This window comes from Dipteris shenzhenensis, chromosome 4, assembly GCF_047967505.1.
Source record: "Dipteris shenzhenensis isolate YYH24624 ecotype China chromosome 4, Dip_SZ_1.0, whole genome shotgun sequence".
NCBI classification, from domain to species: Eukaryota; Viridiplantae; Streptophyta; class Polypodiopsida; order Gleicheniales; family Dipteridaceae; genus Dipteris; species Dipteris shenzhenensis.
Window position 1 is genome coordinate 19,990,554 of NC_141599.1, and position 25,656 is coordinate 20,016,209.

Here is a 25,656-nt window from a genome sequence, read left to right on the forward strand (position 1 = left end):
CGTGTTTTCATTGAAAGAGTCTTTCAATGATTGATCCGTTAGCTCTAAAATAACATTAATCTTCCTACATGAGTTTGATTTATTATATTAAAAATTTCTATTGTAGCTACTCTTTTTAATTTTCCATGTGTAAAGGGTATTTTTTCATGGTTCTAATGCTTTATTTTACGATTTAAATTTTGTGTGTAATGCATGGGCCCATTTGAATTTTTTTTCGGATTACCCCCCTAAGATTGTTTTGTCAAATAAGGGAACGGATTATCCCCCATGAGTTGTGCTCTAACTTAATTTTTCCTATTCAAGCAATTTTCCAAACATTTCTCCTCTCTCTATGAACAAATTTTTTTCATTCTTAACTCTTTAAATTGCTCAAGTAGTTGATTCATTTTTCTTATAGAACCTGAAAGGTTAGGTCAAGTTCTTAGGTAAAGCGATAACAAGCCAGGGAATACAGCTATTACTTGTCTACCCAAGCTCAACTTTATTGTTCCAACAATTGGTTGGTTTGGATGGTGGCAGGTAAGTGGACCTTGGCCTTAGACCTTGGACCACCTGACGGATTCGACACTTTTTGTACCAATTGTATACGTTATGTGCACCCATAAAATGGGAAATTTATCATCCACCCTTATTTGAGCATCGTGTGCCAGGTTGTTAAAAGGTTTTATTTTAAAACACACACACACACACACACACACACACACACACACACACATCTACATCTCTTTAGCCGATACAATGCCGCAGCATCGCGCGAGGTCTGGTCAATTGATATAATGCTGCAGCATCTCGAGAGTTCCCTAGTGGTCCTTCATTCTCCACGAGTATATTAAAAGTTGGGTTCCGTGATGATGATGAATCGGTAAGGGGGGCAGTGGTTTGAACTTAGAAGATGGCTAGACAATATATACGGTGAGAGATGAGCAGTTAGGGTTTGTATTTGCTTCTTTCTTTGGTGACAAGCACTGCTCCGAGCGTCTTCAGCAAGGTGAGTCTCCTGCCTTTCAGCATTTTTTCGTTCCCTCCATTCTTCCCTTCTCCCTTCTTTCGCCAATCTTTGCACTTTCATCGCCTACGTCTTTCTGGCTTCCCCCGGCACTTTCAGTCTCAGCTACTCTTTAGGCCAGTTCTTTGTCTCTTCCTACCTAGCCCGCTCCTTTAGTTTTAGTTTCATTCGTTTTGCTGGTTTATTTCATGGGGCGTGTGGCTGCTTTGCCTTCTGCAGAAATTGTTATGTCACTAACAGTTCTTCACGCGTAGTCCGCTCATGTGCTCGGTTTTACTGGGTGTAGTACAGGAGATTGCTGGCATTTAAGGTTCTTATTTTCTTATAAGTGCTCTTTACTTTTGTGGCGGTAAGATGTTGCACTTTCATGTTACATCCATCTAGTCGTTTCCGACACCCTTCTATACTTGCCGCCTTTGGATACTCGTAATTTTTGGAAGTGAAATGCGGGTTAGCTTTATACAAATGTAAGATATACAATGTCTATTCAGAAGGAATTATTTTCCTTCCCAATGAGAAACTCTCATAGAACAACGTAGACATCATATCGTCTTTCAAAAACTTGGGAACCTTGTATCGTGATTGGGCATGGTTTTTATTTTTAACGTATAAGTGAGGAGTGTTTGGCTTAATAATCTGCTCTGCAGATTTATCATCAGGTGTCCCATTTATTGATTCGTGGGCGTACAATCTGCAGCAACATGTTGAAGTCTATCATGTTAGATTCTTCTCAAAGAGTCACCATAGTCTTTTCAAACTAAAATATTACCGCATTCAACAACCAAGACCGTGTAAAAAAGGGTCACCATGACGTTCTTTGGCCAAGAAAAGATCAATGCTTTGTTTTACATACCTGTGCTTTGAATGTAGTGTGACTAACATTGTTTGCAAAGTTTTGAATAAAGCTCCTTCTTTTTGTAGGAAGTTTGGTTTTCTTGGTGAAATTGCATCTTTTATTCTCGTAAGCACTACCTAAGACCCCTTTGCTAGCTACGAGCTGGTTGGTACCATCGATAGCACAAAGAAATTAGGCCAAGCTCGTGGGCAAAGGCGCAAAGGAACTGGTTGGGCTGATAGTGTTGAAAAGAGAGGGCTTCTCTGATATGTTGAGCAAGGGCCGGCCTGAACAATGGCATCCAAAAAGCAGGCCTGAATTGTGTATAGTTGGGGAGAGTCAAGATAATAAGCCGAGTAGATGTTGCAAGGCGGACAATCCGACAATTTGGATAGATGGGCGACGGCTGAATAATTTACTCGATTGCCCCTTAGTTTGCTCAGTGCGAGCCAAAGAATGGCTCCAATCGCCCACACCTAGCTCCAATCTTGTCCTTAGTGCCCAAGAGCGTTGCCAAAAATCATATGGACCTGACAAACTTCTAGTATCGCATGCAAAGTCATCTCTTGCACTCTGCTAGCCAACTATTCAAACTTCGGAATTGAGAGCCACAATTTGTTGGTATCCAAATGGTTTCGTGATATACCTATAGTAGCTTGTTGCAGTTGCTTCTCGTGTAGTTTTGATAGCATTTTTGCTGGCTCCTCGCCAATCCAGATGTGGCTTTGCAAAGGTGATGCTTTGTAGAAGTAAAAGAGTATGAAGGCAGGAAGATGGAGATCCGAGAGGAAGAAGAGGGGGGCGGGATTCGACTAGAGTAAGAGAGCAGGAGGGAGAGGAAGAAAGGAGGAAGAGGAAGAGCCGGAGAAGCGTAGAGCATGAGGGCTAAGTAGTGGAGGCTTCGATCAACGGGAATAACTTAAGAAGCTTACAATTTCATTGGGGGGCCTCATTTTTTATTTTGAAGGTCTTACCTTAGCTTAATATTTCTTGGCAGGGCGGGTGGGACTAATTAAAATTTTGAATTTTGTTTGGAGGGGGTTGATACTTTTTTTTTTTGCTTTTCTTCATCTTGTTTGCAATCACATACTTTTTGTGGCCTTTTGCTAACTAAGGAAAAAGAGCAAAGTCAAGAAGGTAGAGAAGTGAAAGAGGTGAAGGGGAGAGAGAAGGAGAAAAAGCGGGGGGGGGGAGAGATTAATGAGGGAATGAGAGTGAGATTGTAGGGAGTGAAATTGAGATTGGGAGTGTAGAAAAGGATATAAGTGGGAGTAGACATGGCTAGGAAAAGAAGATGGATAGGTATGACACTTGTATCTCTATGCACAAGAAAGAAAGATTGTCATTATTTGGAATGAAAAAAACAATTCTACATGAACTTAGATGGAAGTATAAAGCACTTGGGTCTTGTATGAAGTGAGGAGTCTAGTGGTGATGAGAGGCAACTGGAATATCAACGAAGCCAATGCAATCTCTCTTCTTGGCCTTGGTTGCAAACTATTTGAAGCAAGGGTGGTGGAGTGGCCTTGGGGCATCCAATGAGATAAATCTTACCAAGATTCCTTATTGATTATAGGGAGTTGGAAATCAGCCCATATGTTGGAATGGGAAACGATCATTTGTCAAAGGAGAAGGCACAATATTTTACATTTTGTTTGTAGGAGTTGTGAAGGATATACATGGGTTCCGGACATTAGTTATCACCTACATTCTTGCCCATGTTGGATGGTTGTAGAGTCTCTTCACTAGTTAGTCTTTGATCTCCACTATTGTTCTATGTTTTAAACTTTAGATTGATTGCAAAGGGCGTGATAGAGGAGAGGCTCTATATTGCAATGCCTTCACCATGATTGTCAAGGCCCCTCAGCTATTAAGGACAACAAACATGACTTGTGGTATGAAAGGTGCATACATGTTTCAACTTCAGAAGGATGTGTGTTTCTCAGATGCCAGTGTCTAGTCTTAGTTCACGCTTGTATACTCTGTAAGAAAGAGATGCAATTTAAGGGGGCGCTAGTTTGGCATAAACTTTGTTTTAGTTTGTGATCTTAAGATTATCATTGCTTTTACTAAGTTCTTAGTTAAACAAGAATCGAAGAAGCTCGAAGCTTGGATGTTAACATGGATTGGAATGATTACGGAGAGACTAAAAGGAAATCTTATAGTCGTCACAAGTAGTTGTAGCTTGAATGAAGAGAATGTGGACTACTATTTGATTATCTCTCTCCTTGTCACAGCTGAGTTTGCCCTTCACCTTTTCAATGTTTACAGAAACTTTGTATGAAGACCTGTGTATAAATGGATGCTCAAGTATGTGTGGGTGTGTGCATATGTATGTCTGAGAGCATAGGTTTTTACTATGGTCTACACCCACCGTTGGGCATTGACGACGTCGGTGGGGATGTCATAGTTTATGGTCCTCAACATTGTGAGTGGTTGTCACGAGATTGGAAAGATGTGATAATGCACTGAAGATTATAATAGGGGGGCTCCCAAAAGATTGGTACAAAGAGGAGGATACATGTAGTGAAATATTGACAAAGATCAAATCAAGTTTGCCCAACATCAAATGGGTGAATGATGATGAGCAGGATGATGACGACTCCAGGCCAGCTTCTGTTTTACACTATAGAGGTCATGCAATCCTTACAATGAAGTCAAAAGATATGCAGATCAAGCTTCTTCGACAATCTTACAAGTTGAAGGGCACCAAAGTATGGATAGCAAAGGAGTTTACACAAACCCAACTCAAGATTAAGGCAACTGAATTAGCTAAAGTCAGGGTTGCCAGAAAGGATGGAAAATGGGCAGTTTACCGTGAAGGGGTAGCACTAATCAGAGAGTTTAAATGAAAACCAAAAGACTCTCAGTCTTAAACTGATGTATGGCTGTTTACTCTCCAGAATATCATGTAGGTACTCTAAATAATTGGGATTGCTTTTTGCACTCTTTGGGAGCTGCCATGTGCCCTCCCTAAAGTAGATGTACTAGAGAGTTTCTTGCTGTCCCATAGACCTTTTGGTCTCCAGTGGACGTTAATAGACTGTCTTTCTTTCTTTCTTTCTTTCTCTCAAATAAAGATTTAGAGAGCAATCAGAAGAAAAACATGAACAAAATAATTTTCTGGAGTCAAACGTGCTATCAAAAGTCTTGAATGTTATTTGTCTCATGCTTCTTATATCTGTTATGTGAAACATATGCAAGCTTGTGGAATTCTTGATGGTAGTGTGGAGATATGTGTCAGCTATTTATGAAACGTGGTTAGAAATTGCTCTTCTGCTTTCCGTTATAAATGCTTAAGTTGATGTTTTCTCCTGTTCCTTTCAACAGAAGCATGAGGAGGCACAGTCGTAGTTATAGTCCCCCTTCTAGAAGGGACTACGGTGGACGGGGTAGAAGCCCCCCTAGGGGACGCTATGGTGGGCGAAGGGATGCTCCTTGTGGCCTCCTTGTGCGCAATATTCCCAAAGATAGCAGGTTTGTCTTCCTTCAAAATCAAAGGATGTTCGACTGTCCCTTAAATACGTTGATAATTGTTGTGTTAGTGTCGTTCTCAGTATCCTGAATATTGCTTATAGTGTAACAGGTTTTGCGGTTTGTTAGAGAGAAATATTTCTGGCATGTCTTTCTTAGTATTTATGAAACAAGAGGGAAGCACATATTAGGGGATGGAATTTTCTTTTAGTAGATCATGCTCTTTAATGGCTATCATACTCTATAAAATGCATTGCTTTTGCTATTTTTAAAGGCCTAGTTGCATCTCATTTGTGACTGTAATGATTAATGATTATGTACTTTTAATAAGGTAATTTAAGTATTATTTTAATGCAGAATAGTTTCGTAGGTAAGAATGGATGATTGTTGTGGTGTATTGTTAGCCTGTGACCTTGCAGAAGGATATGGGAGATTGGCCTTGTTATTACCTATTAAATATATTGCTGTTGTGACGTGTGGTTACTATCTATTAAGTATATTGAAAAGTCCTTTTATACTCTTTCAATGTCTTGAGGTTTGTTACCTATTATCAACAGTGTCAAAAAATAGGGCAGCAAGCTGATGCCAACTCTTGCATCGAAACTGGGTGGCAAGGGATCTTGCAACTCACTCCAATCTAGCAAACACACAAGTGCACAAAGACGGCACTCAGATTTGGAAATACACTGCAAATTAAGACAGCTAAAGTACCATACTACAAAGCTCCATGGATGTGTACTGTCTCGTAGAAGGTACTGCTCATGTAGGCAGCCAAGTTCTGCTTGATACCTACAGCCAAAAGGCTGCAGCAATGAATGCCTGAAGACCTGCTGTGTTGGTTGGAGGTGAGGAGGTATAGCCAAAGGCTGTCCTGTTAGAGGTAGTGAGTGCTGTCTGCCCCTCCATGATCAGCGATATATAGAGGCCAGCCAGGATAAAGGCCAACCGGCAGCCAGATATGCGAACAGACAGTCGATTGTCAGTCGGTTCAATTGCTCATTTGGGTCAGTTCAATTTGTAGCCCCCCAGGTCAGGTACAATCAGGGCAGACAGGGCATGGATCCCCTTTAACAGCTGCCCTTAATGGTAGGCAGGGCATCGAAGGATTTTCCCACAACTCTCTCAACAATTGGATGTGGGCCCATGCCCATGTGTCTCCATGTGCTCTCTCCTTTTGTATAGAGTGTAGGTGCTCACTAATGTCGACAGACTATGGGTGACCGTCTTGCGAAGAAAACACTCTTGAACCCGTGATCTTGAACAGTGTGATTCGTGCGTGTCTCTTCCTCACCTTGGTCAAGACCCAGAAACCTGGGCGTCGTGTTCAGACATCTTTGAGATTTTCTGGCTTGTGATTTTCTGGCTTGTGAAGAGTTGTGCTCAGGTGCAAATCTCTGCGAGTCCTTTAGAGTCTTTGCAGTGCTCCCTAGTCTCCACTATAAATCTTTAGTTGGTTCTACCTCTTGAATTGTGAGTCTCATGGATATGGGAACCTTTTGGGTGGCCTCTCGAGCAATTGCCTTGGACAGAAACTCTCTCTCCTTCAAGACCACGTCTTTGTGTATCTTCTTCCTGTAGAAAACATCACATGCCTTTGCAGTGAAGTCTTTCCTTGTTTGACTTGAGAGTCTTCACCCAATATTCTCCAAAGACCTGAGAGTATTTGGAATGACCATGTTTTTTAAAAATGCTTTTGAAATCACCAATCAAGGTGAGAATATATGCTGACCTTGATGTTGACCTTGAAATCGCCTCTTGGCCAAATTTTTGAGTCCACCAAATGCTAGCTATCCATGTAGGCTCCTTTGGGAATACAATCAATGCAAATATATCTACCATTTGGGAAAGTTCATCACTTGATCGAGTTCTCTTGAACCTATTGTAACTGATTTATTGAAACTCATTGCAACTCAATCTGGCAATCCGGAGTGATCGGTCTGTAGACTAACATAGGTGCGACCTCATATGTGAATCCCTTCCTTACATAGTTACCAGCCGAAACGGAAACGGAAGAAACGGAGTTTCCGGCCCTTGCCAAAACGGAAACGGAAGAAACGGCAATATGATACAATTTATGTATAAAAATTTATTTTTTATACATAATATAATTATCAATAGAGTGCAAATCATACATAATACATATCTATACTTGAAGCTTCAAGCATCAATGCATCATTCATGCCTCTGTGATTCTAAATTCTTGAATGATGCTTCAATAATCTGAAATCAACATGTAACATGACTAACAAGTTTAGCATTACAAGAATCTGAAATTTAGAAGTTTGAAGTACTTTAAACTTAGCACACAAGTTGAAACTTGAAACTTGAAAGCATCCAATGTCCAGACTCCATAGATGATCATGATTCATGATCCACAAATTTCATGATCATGACTCATGAGTCATGCAAGACTCAAAATAAAAGCACCCATGGATGATATAAAAAAAAGCAGCTACCACCTGGCACCAAGGTCCAAAGTATACTTAGTAGTAAGTACTGTATCTACTATCATAAAAAAAGAAATAACATAGTCTAGGAATCAAGATACATCATGCTACAGAGAAGGATGAAGAGGATGGCGAGAGAAGGATGGAGGTCCGAGGAAAATGGGATGGAGAGTCCAAGAGCAAAGGATGGAGGGATGGAGAGAGCTTAGAGAAGGTGGAGAGAGCAGCAAGGATGCACAGAAGGAGTGCAATGGACGGGAGGCGGCGAAAAAAGGAGCCAGGCGACGAAATTGCGATTTTGGGGGTCTAGGGCAAAAACAGGTTTTACAAAACGGCGTTTCTTGAAGAAACGCCGTTTTCGTTTCCTGCCATGAAACCGCCGTTTCGTGCAACTATGCTTCCTTAGTCCATGGTGAGACACCTTTCCTTTGTCCTTAGACCTGATGACAACCTCGTGGTCATTTAACTCTACCTTCATGTTCTACTTGGTCAAAACACTTACGAAATAAGGTGAGAGAGAGTACATCTTAGTGCGTGGGATGCTACTTGATCGAGCAACTCTAGTTGTCCCTGATTCTCATTTTTGAGTGTAGATATGTTAGCTCCAAAGACTTGAACCTTTCAGTCTGCTTGTAGTCCACTCTTCCTTTCCATATGTAGATTCACCACTGCTTGTAGTCCCCACTCTTCCTTTCAGTCTGCTTAGATTCACCACTGCTTGTAGTCCATTCTTCCTTTTAGTCTGTTTAGATTCACCACTGCTTGTAGTCCACTCTTCTTTTCCATATGTAATTGAACGTCTCTATGCTCAAGTACTAGAAAGAGCTCTTCCCCTGTAGCAAGACTTGTCTCTTTAGACTACGGGTTGGTGATAATGGTTCTTCTTTTGGTTTGCTTCCTTCTTCTTGCAATCCCTCACAAAGTGACCAGGCTTGTTGTAGTAGAAACAACGCTTTTTCTTGTCTCCTCACCAGGCTTGGCCCTTGCTGGGCTTACCCTTGTGTGATCCAAGCTTGGCATTCTTGTCCTCTTTTACATCTTTACCCTTTCTTCTTTGTTAAACAGCATTTGCACCGCCATCTTTTAAAAATCTCTGCTTTCTTGCCAAGACTTCTTCTTCTTCTTTTTCTTATGCTTTGGCTTTGAGGATCCAAACGAAGAAGATGATGTTGAGGATAAATAGGTAGAGCTAGAAGAAGAAGACAAACTAGATGAACTATGATGATGCTTAGCCTTTTTCTTCTTGGAAAGAGATCTCTTTTCCTCTTTTTGCTGTCCTTATGGCAAGACTTCTTACTCTGTCCCGATACATCATCTGTGGAAAGAGGAGTAGGACTCAAGGATCTCTTTTTGCCCATCACTTCCTGATTTGCCCTAGAGGGAGGCTTCGCTAGCTCTTCCTCAAAGAGAGGTTGTACCATCCTGCGAAACAAAGGGTCGCTTCTTGCCTCTGCCAACTGAGTAATCAACTCTCTGTAGGCATTCTCTTTACATGCATTTCTTTTTCTTCTGCAAATCTCTGATTTTCTGATAGGAAAAGACTGACAGATAGGTGGAAACTGATGGAAAAAACTGTCTCTGCAACTGTCTTTTTTTTTGCTAGTGACTGGATTAATAACCGGTTGGTTACAATAACCAGACTAGTGCTGTCCCGATACATCATCTGTGGAAAGAGGAGTAGGACTCAAGGATCTCTTTTTGCCCATCACTTCCTGATTTGCCCTAGAGGGAGGCTTCGCTAGCTCTTCCTCAAAGAGAGGTTGTACCATCCTGCGAAACAAAGGGTCGCTTCTTGCCTCTGCCAACTGAAATCTCTGATTATCTGCTGATTTTCTGATAGGAAAAGACTGACAGATAGGTGGAAACTGATGGAAAAAACTGTCTCTGCAACTGTCTTTTTTTTGGCTAGTGACTGGATTAATAACCGGTTGGTTACAATAACCAGACTAGTGCTGTTCTGGTCTGGTTAGAAGAACAGTCTAGTTGGTCTGTAACTAGGCCACTAATTGAACCACTAATTGAGGTAATTGAACTGCCACAGTCTGGTTACAGTGACCAGAATGATCTGGTTGAGTCAAGCTAACTGAACCTCTAGCCATGTCACTAACCAAGGTTAGGTTAGATTAACCCCTGGTCTGCCACGTCAGATAATCTGTCCACCTCAGCTGTCTCCCAGCATGGACTGCCATGTGTCATTGTTAGGCCATGTCATCCACACGTGTGTGCCATGTCAGCTAACACATGTGACATCAGCATCTGCAAATCCTGCCACGTGTGACACGTCAGTGCCAGGGGTCTTGCTGTTGGTTGCCATGACAAGAAAATCTTCGGAGGACTTGGCGGAATAATTTTCATTTGCTGTTGATGGCGCCTTCACGAAGATTTCCGATGGGAAAGTCTTTCCATTAGTGCTCAGTGTGCCGGCCTGGCTAACCATGACGGTCAGCTTCTCTGTCAGTTCACCCCTCTCTGAACAAAAACCTCCAAGTCTCGACAGAATTGCTTTTTGAGATAGTGGCCTTCAAATTGCGACTAGAGCCAGCATTATGACTCCATAGTCATGTGGGAAGCATAGCATGTGCAACTGAGTCATGGAGAACACCCGCCTAATACAAGCAATCAATATTCCACGGTCTTCTTCATCACTCACGTCACGATGGCACTATCCAGCAGTGCCAAACAATCCATTGGCGCTCATGCGAGACAACAAACCGTATATACACCGTTTGTCAAGAATACTGCGCTTGGAATTTACGTCGTACTTTGTTTATTTGAGGTCTTTCGTCAACCAACGAACATCTTCATAGGCTTTATGCAAGCCCTTCTAAACTTGGAACGCCACCCCCACTTCATTTATTGCAAACTTTTCTTTTCTCTTATAGAATCCCTCCTCCAAATCATGGTAGATTCATTCTGTTCAAGCTCTCTCTCTCTCTCTCTCTCTCTCTCTCTGCGCAAGACATTAGGGCCCAGGACAATTGTCGAGTTGGTCATCCCCCAAAGGTCTTTATTACTTGGAAACGATGTTTATTACCATAAAATCTGTCTCGATCTTGGGCACTTCTAATAGACTCCTTGGGAAATTGCAACATTTCTTGCATGTCTTGCAAGAATGTCTTTGCAGCATCATTTTGGATACCCTTTAACCCAACCATAACTGGTGACTTAGGTTGAAACCCGTACATAAGCATAAAAGGACTGTAACAAGTACGCGAATGCTTTGCATTGTTATAAGCAATTTCTATCATAGGTAGATAATCTTCCCATGAAGATTGTCTCTTAGAAACATATGCCCCAAGCATATCTTCAACCAATTGGTTGACGTTCTTTGTACTGCCATAAGATTGTGCATGATCTGAGGAACTCATACTTAGGGTAGTTTCTAACTTCTAAAAAACAAGTGTCCAAAAGTTACTTGTAAACTTCAAGTCCCTGTCGTTGACTGTGTCAGAGGGCAAACCATACAACCTAAACAAGTGGTCCACAAACTCGTGAGCCAAGTGAACAGTTGAGATGATTGTTCGAGTAGGTAAGAATCTAGCAATTTTTGTTAGACGGTCCACTATGACCCAAATGGAGTCATGACCCTTGCGCGTTCTAGGCAAACCGGTAATAAAATCCATGGAAATACTTTCCCATTTATTACCCGAGATTTGCAATGGTTGTAATAAACTCGTGCTTCTAAGGTGTTCTGCCTTAGTAACCTGACAAGCCCGGCAACAAACCCGGCAACCTGCCACATAGGTTTCAATAAATGCACGCATCTTAGGCCATTAAAAGGTATGCTTCACAAGAGACAGAGTTCGATGTATACCTGGATGTCCAGCACTAGGAGCATCATGACACTCCCAGAGAATCTTGGATCGAAGATCCGAAACATTTGGCATACATACCTTTCCATTCCGGAACAACAAGCCGTTCCTAATCATCCACTAACCTCCCCCTGCCTATACCATAGGTGACACAATCCTTGAGTCCTGGTTAACCATGGAGCTCCCATTCTGTACTTTTTGCGAATAAGAAGTGAAATGACTGTTAGTGGTGCAAAGCCCTCTCACGGATTGAAATAGGTCTGAGGATATTTTTGTAAGTGACATAGCATTTACAAACTTGACTCGACTTAAGGCATCCGCCACACTATTGAGCGAACCCTTTCGATAACGTATTTCAAAATCAAAATCTTGCATCAATTCTGTCCATCTAGCCTTCCGTCCCCTCAATTCAGACCCATCACACACATACTTCGAACCATACAAGTAGTGTCTCCAAACCTTCAGAGCATCCACAAGTGCATAGAGTTCTTTTTCTAGTGTGGGCCAACGATATTGGGTGTCGTCTAGCTTCTTACTCTCAAAAGCTACAGGTCTGTCCTCTTGGAATAAAGCTGCCCCAATCGCAAAATCACTCTCATCAGCCTTTAAAACATAAGGTCGGGTAGGATCGGGTAATGCAAGAACGGGTGCTTCCTTGATAGTGAACTTCAAGGTTTCAAAAGCCTTGTTCAATGCATCATTCCAAGAGATTGGCTTGGTAGACTTGCGTCCATGACCTTTCAATATGTTGGTTAGGGGTGTCGTGATGTGTGAATAATCATGCACAGACTTCCGTAGGAAAACCGTGAATCCATCCTCAACAGGTCTCGAGGACATCAGCGAGTGCCTATATCCAGGAGCCTATTAAAGTGCCATACCACCCAAGGATCAGGAGTTGAGTAGTAGCGTGGTGGGATGATTGGCCTCGGTAGTTCGGCTTCCAGTCTTCACGGCAGTACTGGTTATTAGGAGTTTTTATTGAGCTGCCGTGTTATCATAACAAAACATTCATTCCTCAGCTTTTTGGAGCGGTACAAGTTCAGCCCCAGTACCAAACTGTTATTACTTAGTTTTTTGGGAGGATAGTCAAGTTTCGAGCAATAGTTGGTGGTCAGCTCGATCACATTTGCTGTCCAGAACTGCCCTGACCAATAGTCTCTCACCCTATGGGTCGCACATATCTTGATATAGTAACTTGATTCCCATAAGAGATCTAGCATCTCAATATAGCAAACACTATGGCAGTCACACCTGTACTGTCTCACTCTGGGTTCCAGGGATGCTTCCCAATCTTAAGCATGGATTCCTTCCAATCTCAAGCATGGAAACCCGGCCCTGTCTATTCAGCCCACAAGGCTGTATAAATCGAGTGCCCTTTGCCTAGCAACCATTGCATGTATATACACTATGTCTTGGGGAAAGCATAGCATAATCACTATTGAAATTGTCCTCAAACAAGCATAGCAAAAGAGCAGCCATTTCAGTTCCAAAAGGCTTACACTCAGCCTAGGATTGTTTCCAGCAGCCAAGACTTGGTCACACAATCCCCTGCAAATCCCTTAAGTGCCCACTTGTACACCCATCTGCTCATTGCAGTGAGAAAAGCATATATTTATACTCAGTCAACATCAAAGGAGCCTAGAACAAAGGGAAGATTCACTCAGCCCCTCAGCAACTATCATCATCCATAATTTAAGCAGGAGGAAATTTCACATGCATCCCTACACTAGGGAGCATGGTGACACATTGTGACCCATTTGTTGTATGCTGTGATCCCGTTGTGAGCCCTAGTCCAGGGATAAGTCAGGCATGAGCCCAAAGTCACTAGCCAGGATGGAGCAGCTCGGGTCGCTAGGACAAAGTGTTGCGAGGTATCCACCTAGCAACAAGTTCAGAAGAGCGGAATGTCACATGCACCAGGGTCAAGCCCAGGTGGTAGTGGCGACTGGCTGCATAGCCTGCTTGAAATAGCCCAAAAGGGCCTGATTTTATATGGAAGGGCCAACAGCTTGGTCGGCCAAAACCGACCAGCTAGTCGATTGTGCTGGCCCAAGGTTGGCTGGTTCCCAGCCCTAAATATAGGGGCCTTCAGCCCCCCTTTTCACTCACTCAGCTGCCTCAGTTCAGGACTCAGCTCCCAGCCTTCAACAGCGCTTCCAGCCAGCATGTGTGAGGTTTGGGTGTCTTATTTCTGCAGCATAGTTCCATCTCCCGCATGTCGTAGTTAGTGGTCTTAGCACAGTTTTGTATGCCGATTTGGCAACCATGTATAAATAAAGTAGTAGTTAGTCTCCTGTCTCCTGCTTGAGTTAGCCTTTTATATTCACAGCAAGTCTCTGCATGTTAAAGATGATATCGAGAACAAAGGTAAATCTTTGAAATTTTTTTTGTACGTTGATCGAAGAGATCATTCTTGCGAGGCAAGGGGTACTTGCTTTTATTGTTAACTTATTGAGAGCTCTTTAGCCATGTAGGGCGTATAGACTTGCTTTTCTTCTCCATAAGAAGTACTAGAGAACCAAATGGGTTGCAAGTAGGTCGGATATGACTTTCGTTAAGTAATGCCTAATCTATCTTTCGATTTCTTCTCGTTTAAAATAAATGTTATAAGCTTGTGATGGTGGAGTACTATGTGAAATCAAGATGATCTCATGGACCGCTCATTGTGTGTACACACTCACAAACGATGAGCGACATGCGACTTGATTCCACTGTAAAATGTGTGGGTGTGTTGGGGGGCTTTACTTATTTTGCTCAGGTGTCTATTAGAAGTATGTTAGAAGCCTGGTGCTTATGAACCACTTCTTTAATTGCAATGATGAGGCAACTAGTTCAGAAGGATGTTCTTGGAAGTCTGTATTTTTAGGCACAACTGCTTACAAAGCATGCTTGATCCGATCCCAAGTAGTAGTTATGCCTTCCTTGTCCTTTAAGCATTTTTGTCACTTGAGGAAGGCATTGTCTGCTAACAGTGAGGTATCTAGTGCAATCTTTTTGCTTTGGGGAAGGTCAAGTAGAATGTGAGCCATTGGTTACGGATTTGATGGTTCCTTTGGTCAGTGTATGCTTCTAGAAGTTTTATTTGAAATTGTTGTGTTTTTAAAGGATGAGTTTGGGCATGTTCTTGGATTCATCTAGATATATGTTTAGATTTTAAAGCTTACAAGTGACAATAAAAGACACAGAGCTATTGGCTCTCTATTTCATGCGAAATCTTGCCATCTTTGGTATCCAGAGATGGTGTGGTATGTACCGGACTGTTACGGGAAGACATGTGATGGGAAAGATCCACGCAGTGAAAGCTTTGCGATTGTGGGAAGAGCAATTTGAATGTGAAATCTCGCAATGGGAGCCAAGGGCTTTCTGGATGTAGTACTTGAAGGAGAGCGTCCTTGAGGACTATGAAAGTGATCTATTCTTTTTAGGGGCTTCTCATTTGTTGTAGTAAACAAGATTCTTGACAGCAAATAAAGGATGTGAAGGGAGCCTCAAAAGATATGGAAAAGGGCAACTTGGCAAGAGCACATGGATGCCATAAGTGAAGGTTGTGAGCTTGGTGGTGCAGTCCATAACTGCCTTCAATAGTGCGCTGAAATAGGTGGCCTTTGCTGAGATACTATGTCGTGGCAAGGCCCTCAAACTTTATTGCAATGGGCCAGAATGGGTGCCAATGGGCAAGGTAAAAGAGTAGTGATTGAAGGGTTTGAAAGGCAAATGGGCAAGCCATCGAAAATGCTTCTAAAATACACAGGAATGAGCTGAACTTGCAAGGCAAAGGGCTATTGAGGCAGCTGCAAATCCGAAGAGTGTATGGCGCCGGGAAGAGAGTGTAAGGTGGCCTTTGATGCATGCATGGGCTTTATAGTAGTGTGGGCTGCACGGGTGAATAGGTCCGCTTGTGTATGACCAAGAGGTGTTGTAACAGGCCTTGAATAGAATGACTTGGGCATATTGGGTTCTAAAAAGTCACAGGCTTCGAACATCTTCAGCTCCGCGTGTTGCTACTTTGTCACGTAGTTATCTTCACCAAAATCAACATCATCACTCTCGTCTCCGTCCTAGAGTAGATGACTTGATTGACAGGCGGCCTATTTTATGTGGTCATCACTAAATACCTCATGGCTAAGGAAGACGTTATAAGACGGGATTCGAACTAGATATGGATATTATAAGTTCTTAATACTCCCTTTTGGAATCACCAATGCTTCTACCACTTTCTAACAGATGATGAACGATATCTTGCATGAATATTTGGGAAAATTTAGGAAGTAGGCTTGTATATATCATAACAGCAAAGGCCATCTGCATTAAGATACCCCTTATTTGATCTTAAAAAAGAGGAAAGCAAATATAAACAAGAGGACCAGCTAGCTTCATCGTGCGTACCATGTTGAAAGCTATGAGGTAACTTGACCCTTTTTTTTTTTTTTGGTTGGAGTTTAGATATTCTTTGAATTTCTTCTCTCAAGAACTTGGAGTAGCAGCTAGTCCTTGCTATGTGTGATAAATCGAATCTTTTAAAACTTTGCAGGTGACTCATGAGATCAAGAAATGCATTATTTGGTTTGCTTTTACTTGATGGGCAATAATCATGGATCCATGTACATATATATAAATAGCGGACACACTTCATGAAAGCCTTTCTTGTACCATTTGGAGCTTTTGAAGATAATTCAACTCTCTGTTATCTTGTCCTCTGGAAATCTGGTGACACTTGCAATATTATTTGGGTCATACTGATGCTTATGGTGGGCTCCGTATTTATGAACTTTAAAGGCTGAGTGATCAGTCTCATGCATTGGGTTAGAAAAATGCTTGTGCATGTGGGCGGGTTGCACAATCCTAAGGTAAGCCATTCTCAGCTGTTGAATTGTTGAGAAGTGCTTCATATATATTTTTAAAATTTTTGTGAGAGATGTTGGACACTAAAGTCCTCAAGGATAACATGTATTGCTGCTGTTTCCCCCACTCGGAGTTTCAAAAATGAGAATATACTTGGCATTGTAGCATCTGATAGACCAATCATTTAGGTTAATCTCATGCAACAGGAAGAGGCCTTCAGTAGGTGTGACGATTTATTGATTTATGTTTTTAATCAACCAAACAGATCCCTGTTTGATGCACAAGTACTCCTACAGTGCTTTTGGTAGAATCTTTTTGAGAATCAGTTGGGCAACTGAATGGCATGCCATGTATAGAATGAGACAATTTCAACTGGCGTCTCACAAAGTCTGAAGAATGGTCTTTGTTGGACTTGTGAGGTATACAATCACTGGCTTTCAACTGGCGTCTCACAAAGTCTGAAGAATGGTCTTTGTTGGACTTGTGAGGTATACAATCACTGGCTTCCCTTTTTTAAATGTGATTTAAGTCACAAAATTTTAAGGAGCACCAAGATGGCCTTGCAAGTGGAGGAAATTAGAATTCCATGATCTGTGTAAGAAGATCCACTTCATGCTTGTCAAGGGAAGGTCTGATTCCACCAAATCTAAAAGGAATTCTCCTAGATGATTTTTGAAGTATAGGCGACAGCTAAGACCTTAAGACTGTTGGCCTACACTTCAAAAATCTTTCAAATTGTAGGAAGGGCAAAGTGTAGGAAGGCTGGTAATCTTTCACAATAATGCTTGTGTAATAAAGGGATACTCTTTTCCAGACTCAGTTGATAATGGCTTTCAATGCTGTACTGATGATTGTAAAGAGACTGTCTTGCTGCTTCAATCCTTTGCCTTCACACATGCAAATCTGGTTAAGTAGAAGGGCAAGTTGTAGTGAGGCCAGTGTTCAACTCTTCTGCAGTAATGCTCGTGCAACAGAGGGGGACTCTTTTCAAATTTGGTTGATCATGGTTCTCTATGCACTACAGTGGATTATAAGAAGGCCGTCTTGCTGCTTCAATTCTTCTGCCTGCATGATTTCCAAAACATGAGTTTTTTTTGTTGCTTGGCGCTGATTGCTCTTATGAAAAACCTAAGTTATCTGGTTTTTTTTTCCATGTCAAGGACATTAAACAGGGCTGCAGCCAAGGCTTTAGCATTTGTATTCCTGAAGCTGAATTGTATATTAGTCTTTTCTTTACTGGTGGATGATTGGCAATTGTGTTATGCTGCAGACCTGAGGATATTCGCACTCCATTTGAGCGCTTTGGTCGGATCAGAGATGTCTATCTTCCAAAGGATTATTACAGCGGGTAAGATCCGCTTGCAGCTTTTTGAGAGCCTTGAGTGTATTGATTATGTACCTTCACACAGTGCAATCATGCAAGTTGTGCTCTTAGAATGACAAATAGTTTTGACATTTGATTGGGAGAAGTAAGGGTGTATGCTTAAAAACTTTTTTGCAAAAGAGGCATGTCGGCCCATCTGAAGTGGCTAGAGCTTTGGGCTGTTTATTGGTATGTATTGCGAGCCTTTCCTTGAAGGCTAGATGGAACATGGTGGTGGTTGGGGCTAGAAAATACTGGGTGCTCTCTTTGAACCACCCATGTTTGAGCAAGACATATTATATTGTAATTTGTTACAAAGCTTGATCATTTAAACCTTGATAAGCTTGATCTCATTCATCTGCAGGGAGCCTCGGGGTTTCGGGTTTGTGCAATACTTGGATCCTGTTGATGCAGCTGAAGCAAAGCGGCATATGGACCATCAGATTTTCAATGGCCGGGAGATCACTGTGGTGTTTGCAGAAGAAAACAGGAAGAGGCCTGATGAGATGAGGTTCAGAGACAGGTTTACAATTCATGGCATCTCTGCAAAGTTATTGTATTTTGATACATGTTAGCAACTTGTTTGTTTATCAAAGATTTAACATTGGGAGACATAATTTCTGCTTATTGTTACAGGGGACGTAGAAGCTATGGAGGGCGCAGGCGGTCTCCTTATCGGGGTATCTTTCTCTACTGCATAATCTGTACTTTGGATCATATTAGATCGTGAAAGAGTAAGCTAATATTTTAATCATTGTTGCCCCTAATTGCAGGCCACTCACCATCCCGCTCCCCGCACTACCGCTCACCCTCTCCAAGGGGGGGTCGTCATTCAAGGTAGATTCTGCTTCTTTTCGCTATTATCCAGAAAGAGCCCAGAACCCTTTGTTTAAGCAGAGCAAGTAATGAAGACAGGACACAAAGTAGGGCAAGGGAAGAAAGCGAATGCATTCAGCCAGATGAATCAAGGAGATGTTAAGAGAGGTGTGAGGGAATAATGCTGATGAAAGCCTGAGAGAGTATGAAAGATTGCCACGAGGCTCGGTGAAGTAAAGAAAACAGTAGCAGAAGAGGGAGACTAAGAGAAACAGGTTAAGAGACAGTACCTCTGCCAACATAAAGTGCTACCAGAAGTAATTACTGATTCTCCCTATTGCTGAGCTCTGGTTTTTTATCAGGAAGGTGGTCGATTTAGCCCCATAGTTTCTCATGATTTCTGCATCTGTGACAACCACTCAGGTTCGATTTTACTGCCGTCTGTACAGGTCCAGTAATGTGGCACCGAGACGGGAGAAGTACCACTCACCATCTCCTGCCCCTTCAAAGGGTAGATCTCGTTCCTTCAGGTCCCCTGATACTCAGAAGAAGGGGCGGGATCGATCTCCTGCTGACAGGTCATACTCACCTCCCTCAAAGGATGCACGGAGAAGTCTGGATAGTCCTAGAAAAGGAGGGGGGCACTCTTTTTCTGCAGAAAGATCATGCTCACAGCAGTCCAAGGATGGGCGCACCGATTCTCCAGGCAAAAGGCAAAGCAATTCACGGTAGGTCTCACGAGTATAGCTACACAGCTTTGTCCTGACCATAGGCAGTCATTCTTTGAGGTGTGGTGGTGATACTAAATTCTTCTCATGGCCTTCATGATGAAGGCTATCAGTTGCACTGAGCTAGTGTGTTTCGTGGTAGTAGGCTAATAAGGGTTGCTGTGGTGATCGTGTATATCTCATCATGCAATGTATTATGATGGTCCTGGTTTGAGGATTTCAGGGCTATTAATGATGAAGGAGGAGAGTGCAGTATTTTTCGCAGTTGCATTTGCATGTTTTACACGCACTTTTCTGCATTTGTAAAACTGTTTTACACTCACCAGTTGCAGAATTTGCAGGTCACCTTCTTACTCACCTGCACCTAAACGGGTCTCCAAGTCTCCTCGAAAGGTTTCAGGATCCCAATCAAAATCTGGGAGAGAGGAAAGATCTCCTCGCTCACCTTCCTTACCTCCCAGGAGGAGACCCTCACCTTCAGCAAGGCTCTCCAACTCAAGGGATTCTCCTGATCGATCTCAGAAGACATATTCAAGTCTCACTCCTGAAGAAAGGTACCTATCTTAACAGATAGATTAGTCTGATTATTTTGGTCTAGTGGAAAAGGATTTATCTGGACACTATCTTGAGTTTTAGTTAGAGATAGTAAAGCTGAGCTATAAAGGTGTTCTCAGTAGTCTGTTTTCAAAGTTCAATGCTTGCCATTTTGTTGTTTCCTAAACAATGATGTGTCCAAGAATGTATCATTTTCTTCAATCGACTGGAACTTGAGGGCATTAGAGATGATTTGCTTGTAACTTTGTTTTCTGTATGTATATTTGGAGCATTCACAGCTTCAATTATTGTGTTAATTCAATTAGGTCCTTCTGGTAGGGAATATGTCAATGAAGTCCTTGAATGCAGTGTTTGACTAATGCTCTTAGGCACCTCATTTTTATCGGCAGTTTCGTAGGAGGCAATTGTTAGTAGGTGCGAGGTTGAGAGAATGCCAATGAAGTCCTTGAATGCAGTGTTTGACTAATGCTCTGAGGCACCTCATGTAATTGTTAATAGGTACGAGGTTGAGAGATAGAGAGAGAGAGAGAGAGAGAGAGAGAGAGAGAGATGGAAGGGTCTATGAGACTAAAATAACAGAGAGAGAGAGAGAGAGAGATGGAAGGGTCTATGAGAAAATAACCCGATACAATGAGCTGAGGGATGGAGCCTCTAAGCGGGCATCACATGGAGAGGATGGAGCTGGTGGTACTGTGGTGATCATCTGGGAGTTGGCGGAGATGTCAAGCCTGCAATGGCAATGTGTGAGGCTGCAATGGTGGCATAAAACCTGTGATGTAGTGCTGTCGGCGGTGGGTATACGTGGTCAGTCATGGTCCCCTAGCTATGGCTCTACGACGGACAAGTGCCATTCTCAGAGGGGATGTTCCCTAGTGTGATTTATGCCTCGAAGCGCTGGCAAGTTTGATGTGTGAGCATAGTGTGATCTATGCCTCCAACTGCTGGCGAGTCTGATGTGTCTCGCTCGGGTCCTTGGATCCGCCGTCTCCGTGAGCCCTACTGGTCGGTCTTGTCTGGGTGGAAAAACTCAGTGACCATGCTCTGAGTAGTGATTGCTCGCTTCAGGGTTGAATCATGACTAATTATTCAGAAGCCCTACCAAGTGGTGTCGAAAAAGTTTTTGCTAACATAGGACAAAGGGGGAAAGTAGGCAAGCTGACATGTGGTCTAGGTGCAAGTCTTCCTGTCTGAATCTAGAGTTTTCTGTGACCCTGGGTGCTATTAGGCAAGTGTTTGTTAGAAGTATTGTAAAGGTGCCAAGAACAGTCAACTAGAAAGAAAGAAAGAAAGAAAGTTTATTAAAGTCTTCGGAAGACCGATGGGTCTATGAGACTGTGAAAATCCTGATACAATGAGCTGTGGTAGAGAGGCGGAGACAAGGGGTATATTTTTTTCAAAGTAACTAATCAAATGCTTTGTTCCTTATCATGCTTTTTTTGCATTTTGTAGGTCACCACGTGGAGATTCCCTGTCTCCTGGGCCATCGCAATGAATTTACTGCAATATTATTGAGGTCATGTTATGCACAGCCCAATTTTGTTCTGTAAGGTCGGTGACTACAGAAGCTGTTTCCAGGACTTCTACAAATTTCATAGGTGTCTTCTGAGTCCGTTAGTAATAATTGGTGCTTGTGTTGGAAAAGAGCAAATTCAATGAACAGGTTTTTGGGTTTGTGACAGTTTTGTGTCTTTTAATTTTAGTTCCATATTTTTAACACCAAAGACTGCATGGCTCACCCCTGTCATAAGTTTTACTCAGGCGACGAAATTTTCAAATTGTATTAGAATTTGGTTCCCGTATAGGTGTCGAGGACATACACACCCGCATCGTGCACACGTTCTGAGGACTTTTGCAGAGAGCCCCTCCTTGCTTGTATGCACCTCTGATTCAAAGAAAAGCAATTCTCAACAACCCCCGTGTCATGGAAAACCCAGTCTCAATTAAATTATGCCAAATTCCTGTTGGAAATTAACCAGGAAAACTCTCTTTAACTTACTCGGCACAAATGTTTGATAGGCCATGCACATAGCCTCATTTTTATGATAGACTTCGTAAGCTTTCATGAAATTCATGTACAATCATATTAGTGTAAGGTACTCTATACACCCCTCTTTCAAAGAATTTACATACTATTAATCACATTTGGCTCATATTGGGGATAAGGATGCTATAGGGATTGCACATGGAAAGCTTTGCTCTTCCAAGGTAAAGAGTGTGCTTTGCATATTGCTATAGGCATTTGTATATGAAGCGTATTCCTTTGTTGCACTCTTTGGGTAAGCTGGCTTCTAGTACATGAAGTAATCGGCATTACCAACAGTTTTCTACTCTCCTACCTTGAACTTTAAAGTATATGGGTGGATTTTGCATAGTGCATATGCATGTTCAGGTTAGAAATTGCAAGTCGTCCTAGTACCAGTGGTTGAAAATCAATGAAGAGGCTGTACATTGTTTTGAGTGCCAAGGAGACAGAAGTTTTATTTATGAACAAGGGCGAAATGTACATTTGGCGTGAGTGAAAGTCAATGCATGTGCTTTTGTGTTAGCACTTGTGCATGCGCATGTATGTGTGGGCCTGGGCTTAGACCTGCATGCAAGCAAATGACATTGTAAAGAGATGGAATATGTGCAGCTCCTTTAAGCTTGCTACTAAGCTGCAAAAGTGAAAAAAGGAAGGGGAGGTGGGGAGAACCAGGTTTTTTAGTTATCAAGCCTTTGTAGAATCTACTTATGCTTATATAGTTTTGACTCCCACTACTCGATGCCCTCTTTCCTACTCAGTATTTTCTGTTAGTGCATAAAGTTTTGTTGTGTATAGTTGTTGAAGTCGTCCCAAGGGATTGTTAGGTGTCATCCATGGAAAATTCACATGGGAGGAATACCAGAATTTGAACCACTCTTTCTTTGTCGTGATGCTCTTAAGACAATACAATTCAGTTGAAAACATACAACCTTAGTAGCTCTCTTTTTTGTGATGCTTTCAAGACCAAAAGTTCTCTTAAGCGTAGGAGCTTTCTATCTTGGTTACTGTCATGATGTTATATGTCTTAAGGACCCTTGTGATGTGTAAATTGTTGGCTCAAAGAGCAACTAGGAAAAAATTGCGTAAAGTGTTATACAGACTCAACTACAGCATGCTCAGTCCATGTTATTTTCTATGCAAGGATAAAAGTGTAAAGGGATGAGAAGCTTGTTAATAGCCCATGTGGTCATTAATGTTAGACTAAAAAGAAAGTGTCTATCATAGTATTAAAAGATTGCACATGAATTATCACAAAAGTGAATAGAATCGGGCATATAAATGATATTATTGTTGGGGGAGGTGATTTTGTATAGGTTATTCCATTTAATTGCTTTAAGGGGCGGAAGATGGGTGAAAAGGAGGTGGAGGGGCAAGCAATCAATGGGGTGGACATTATTGTGCGTGCATGTGTGTGTGTGTGTGAGAGAGAGAGAAATAGGGAGAGAGTTTGTTTGTTTGTTAAAGTCTCTACTAAAGATTGATGGGTCTATGAGATTGATAGAAAACTTGATACATTGAACAAAAGGGTGTAGGACACAATCAATGTGAAATCATCAGTGTCAAGATAGTCATAGTCATCATTGGCATTGTCATCCTTAGATCAGATAGAATTTAATATGATATAATATAATGCAGGACACCCAAGGCATGAAACTTCAAGGTATGTTAGCTTGCTTTCTTTCGGCCACAAAACCCTCCATAAACCTCTTCTGATTAATTAAGGGCATTTTGTTAACCTAGTTTTCTACGCTTGCTCTCATGTCAAAGGTTTTACTCTAAGCTACAAGTGGATCCAGAGTTCACAAAGAACCTCCTTTGTATTGCGAACCTTTTCTTGATCTTTTGTCAAAATTAGTAAATAATTTAATTCCTAATTAGCAATGTAACACCGTAGACCATGACATCCACTATTCCATTCTTAATTAGAGCCAATAAAGGAGTTGTATCAAGAGCAAGCAAAAAAGGACACCGAGCAATGAAGAGCAAACTTGTCAAACTATTCCTTAAGGTTGCAAAGGCATTGTCAAAAAAGGTTTTGTTGCACCATGCTCTCCAATACGTTACCACCAAATGCTTAAGAACTTTGCAAATGTCTCTGCTAAAAAAAAGAAGTTCCCTACCAAGGTAATTGTGATGAATCCCAAAGCCAACCTTGTACAAGGAGTTTAACATTGTTGTGGGGAGCTAATCACCAACTCTTAATCAGTATTGGTATTTCATGAATATCCAATTTACTTCTTCAAGATAACTATCCTTTCACAATCGATGCATTGGCCATCTCAACAAGTTCTCCTTTCAACGTATCCCAAAAGGTTTTGTAAAATCCCATGATAAGGCCATTTGGACTAGGAGCCCCATCTTTGGCCATAGCCTCCCAAGAGTTGACTTGCAATTCACACTTGCCAAAACCTCTTGCATGTTTTTTTCCAAAGTTTAATCAGGCACATCTTGAGCCTCAACTATTGTTTAAGTTGATAGACCGTCAGCTATGTGCCAAAATTTAGTGATTAGGAATCTCACTGTATCCATATTTATGTCAATATTTTCCTTGGGATATTTTTGCTTCATTACTTAATGGGCCATCCCTTATGCTCCAACATTTCATAGGGCTTTACCTTTGGGGCAATGGATTGACGATTGCCAACCAGAGCTGTCAACTCTTCATTGGGTCTTAGCTCGTTGACATTCCCAAGCCCTTCATGATTGATGATACAATAATTAATGGAGCTATGTGTGCTCCAAATCATAGAATTTGGAAAAACTATTTGGAGATATGGAGGACCAACGTAAAAATATTATGATTGGAGGACTTCAAGCTCGTTAAACCATCAAGCACTAAAATACATTATTGTTGAGGATCTAGGAGTTTGATGGTGAAGAGAATAAAGTGTAAAATCATGGGAACCAAGTAATGTGAATTTCAAAACAAAAAATAAATGGATGATAGGTTAGAAAGACTAAAAAAAGTCATGTGAATTTCAAAACAAAAAATAAATGGCTCTTAGTGATAGGTTAGAAAGATTAACGTATGCACACATGTATCTTAATTGGTCTTTATGAGTTGCACTAAATGGATGGAGCAAGCATACTCATTTATCACATTGTAGGTAAGCATGTATATTCATAAGGCAAGCCAAAACAAGATTTACCTTGCAATTCTACATCCAAACAAGTGTCTTTTTTTTTGGAAAAGAGAGACTTCTGTCAAGTATGAAAGAAACTCTCAAGGGAAGAATATATCCCACATAGGGCGAAATCAAACTCTCGTAAGAAAGCTAGAGAAATCCAAGGTTGGGGTTGAAAATACCACCTCAACCTATGGGGATTTGGAGCCGCTTCGTTCTCTAAAGGAGACAATCCTCCTGGTAGAGAGGCTACTTGTGGAGGCCCTTGCATTCTCTTCTAGAGGCCATCAAGGTGTGCACCATGTTCATCCAAATACTGGCTAATGTGTGCTGAACCATCTAATGCCTATGTGCATTTGTATCTCCAAATATGCCACGTTGCTGTGCTCGCTAAACGCATAGCATGGAATATAATCCAAGTGAGTGTGACTCAACCAAATGTTGTCAAATGGAAATAGCCCACGAAGAGTCATGTCTCGTAAATCACCTGAGGCCATGAAGAGAAAGCCAAGCTACAGTGCCCTAAGTCTTGAAGAAAGGAGAAAGTATAGAAGTGCTCAATAATCTAGTAATCCCTTTCCAAATGATCTTTACTTGTTCGCAGTCCCATAACCAATATTGGATAAACAC

General features: G+C 41.7%; 1 protein-coding gene across 4 annotated transcripts; it reads left to right on the plus strand.

Moving 5' to 3' along the window:
• The first annotated feature begins 811 nt into the window (after window positions 1–811).
• On the plus strand, window positions 812–22,017 carry LOC147902569 (serine/arginine-rich SC35-like splicing factor SCL30A). 4 transcript variants are annotated; one of them, XM_087373612.1, is made up of 9 exons: window positions 812–988; window positions 5,172–5,318; window positions 17,687–17,764; window positions 18,144–18,302; window positions 18,416–18,459; window positions 18,553–18,616; window positions 19,045–19,323; window positions 19,656–19,877; window positions 21,328–22,017. In XM_087373612.1, exons 2-9 carry the CDS (start codon window positions 5,176–5,178, stop codon window positions 21,368–21,370), a joined length of 1,032 nt encoding a protein of 343 aa, XP_087229738.1. In that variant the 5' UTR covers window positions 812–988; window positions 5,172–5,175; the 3' UTR covers window positions 21,371–22,017. The 4 variants fall into 4 exon arrangements, with proteins under 4 accessions (XP_087229738.1, XP_087229739.1, XP_087229740.1 ...); XM_087373613.1 differs by having other exon boundaries at window positions 19,665–19,877; XM_087373614.1 differs by having other exon boundaries at window positions 18,144–18,290.
• Window positions 22,018–25,656: the final 3,639 nt, after the last annotated feature.

What these genes read in the sequence shown, in the direction of transcription:
- LOC147902569 (XM_087373612.1), top strand. Translation starts at nt 5,176, where the DNA reads ATGAGGAGGCACAGTCGTAGTTATAGTCCCCCTTCTAGAAGGGACTAC. An exon ending in AAAAGGCAAAGCAATTCACG is followed by an intron (nt 19,324 to 19,655) that starts GTAGGTCTCACG and finishes CACCAGTTGCAG; the next exon opens with AATTTGCAGGTCACCTTCTT. An exon ending in AGTCTCACTCCTGAAGAAAG is followed by an intron (nt 19,878 to 21,327) that starts GTACCTATCTTA and finishes TGCATTTTGTAG; the next exon opens with GTCACCACGTGGAGATTCCC.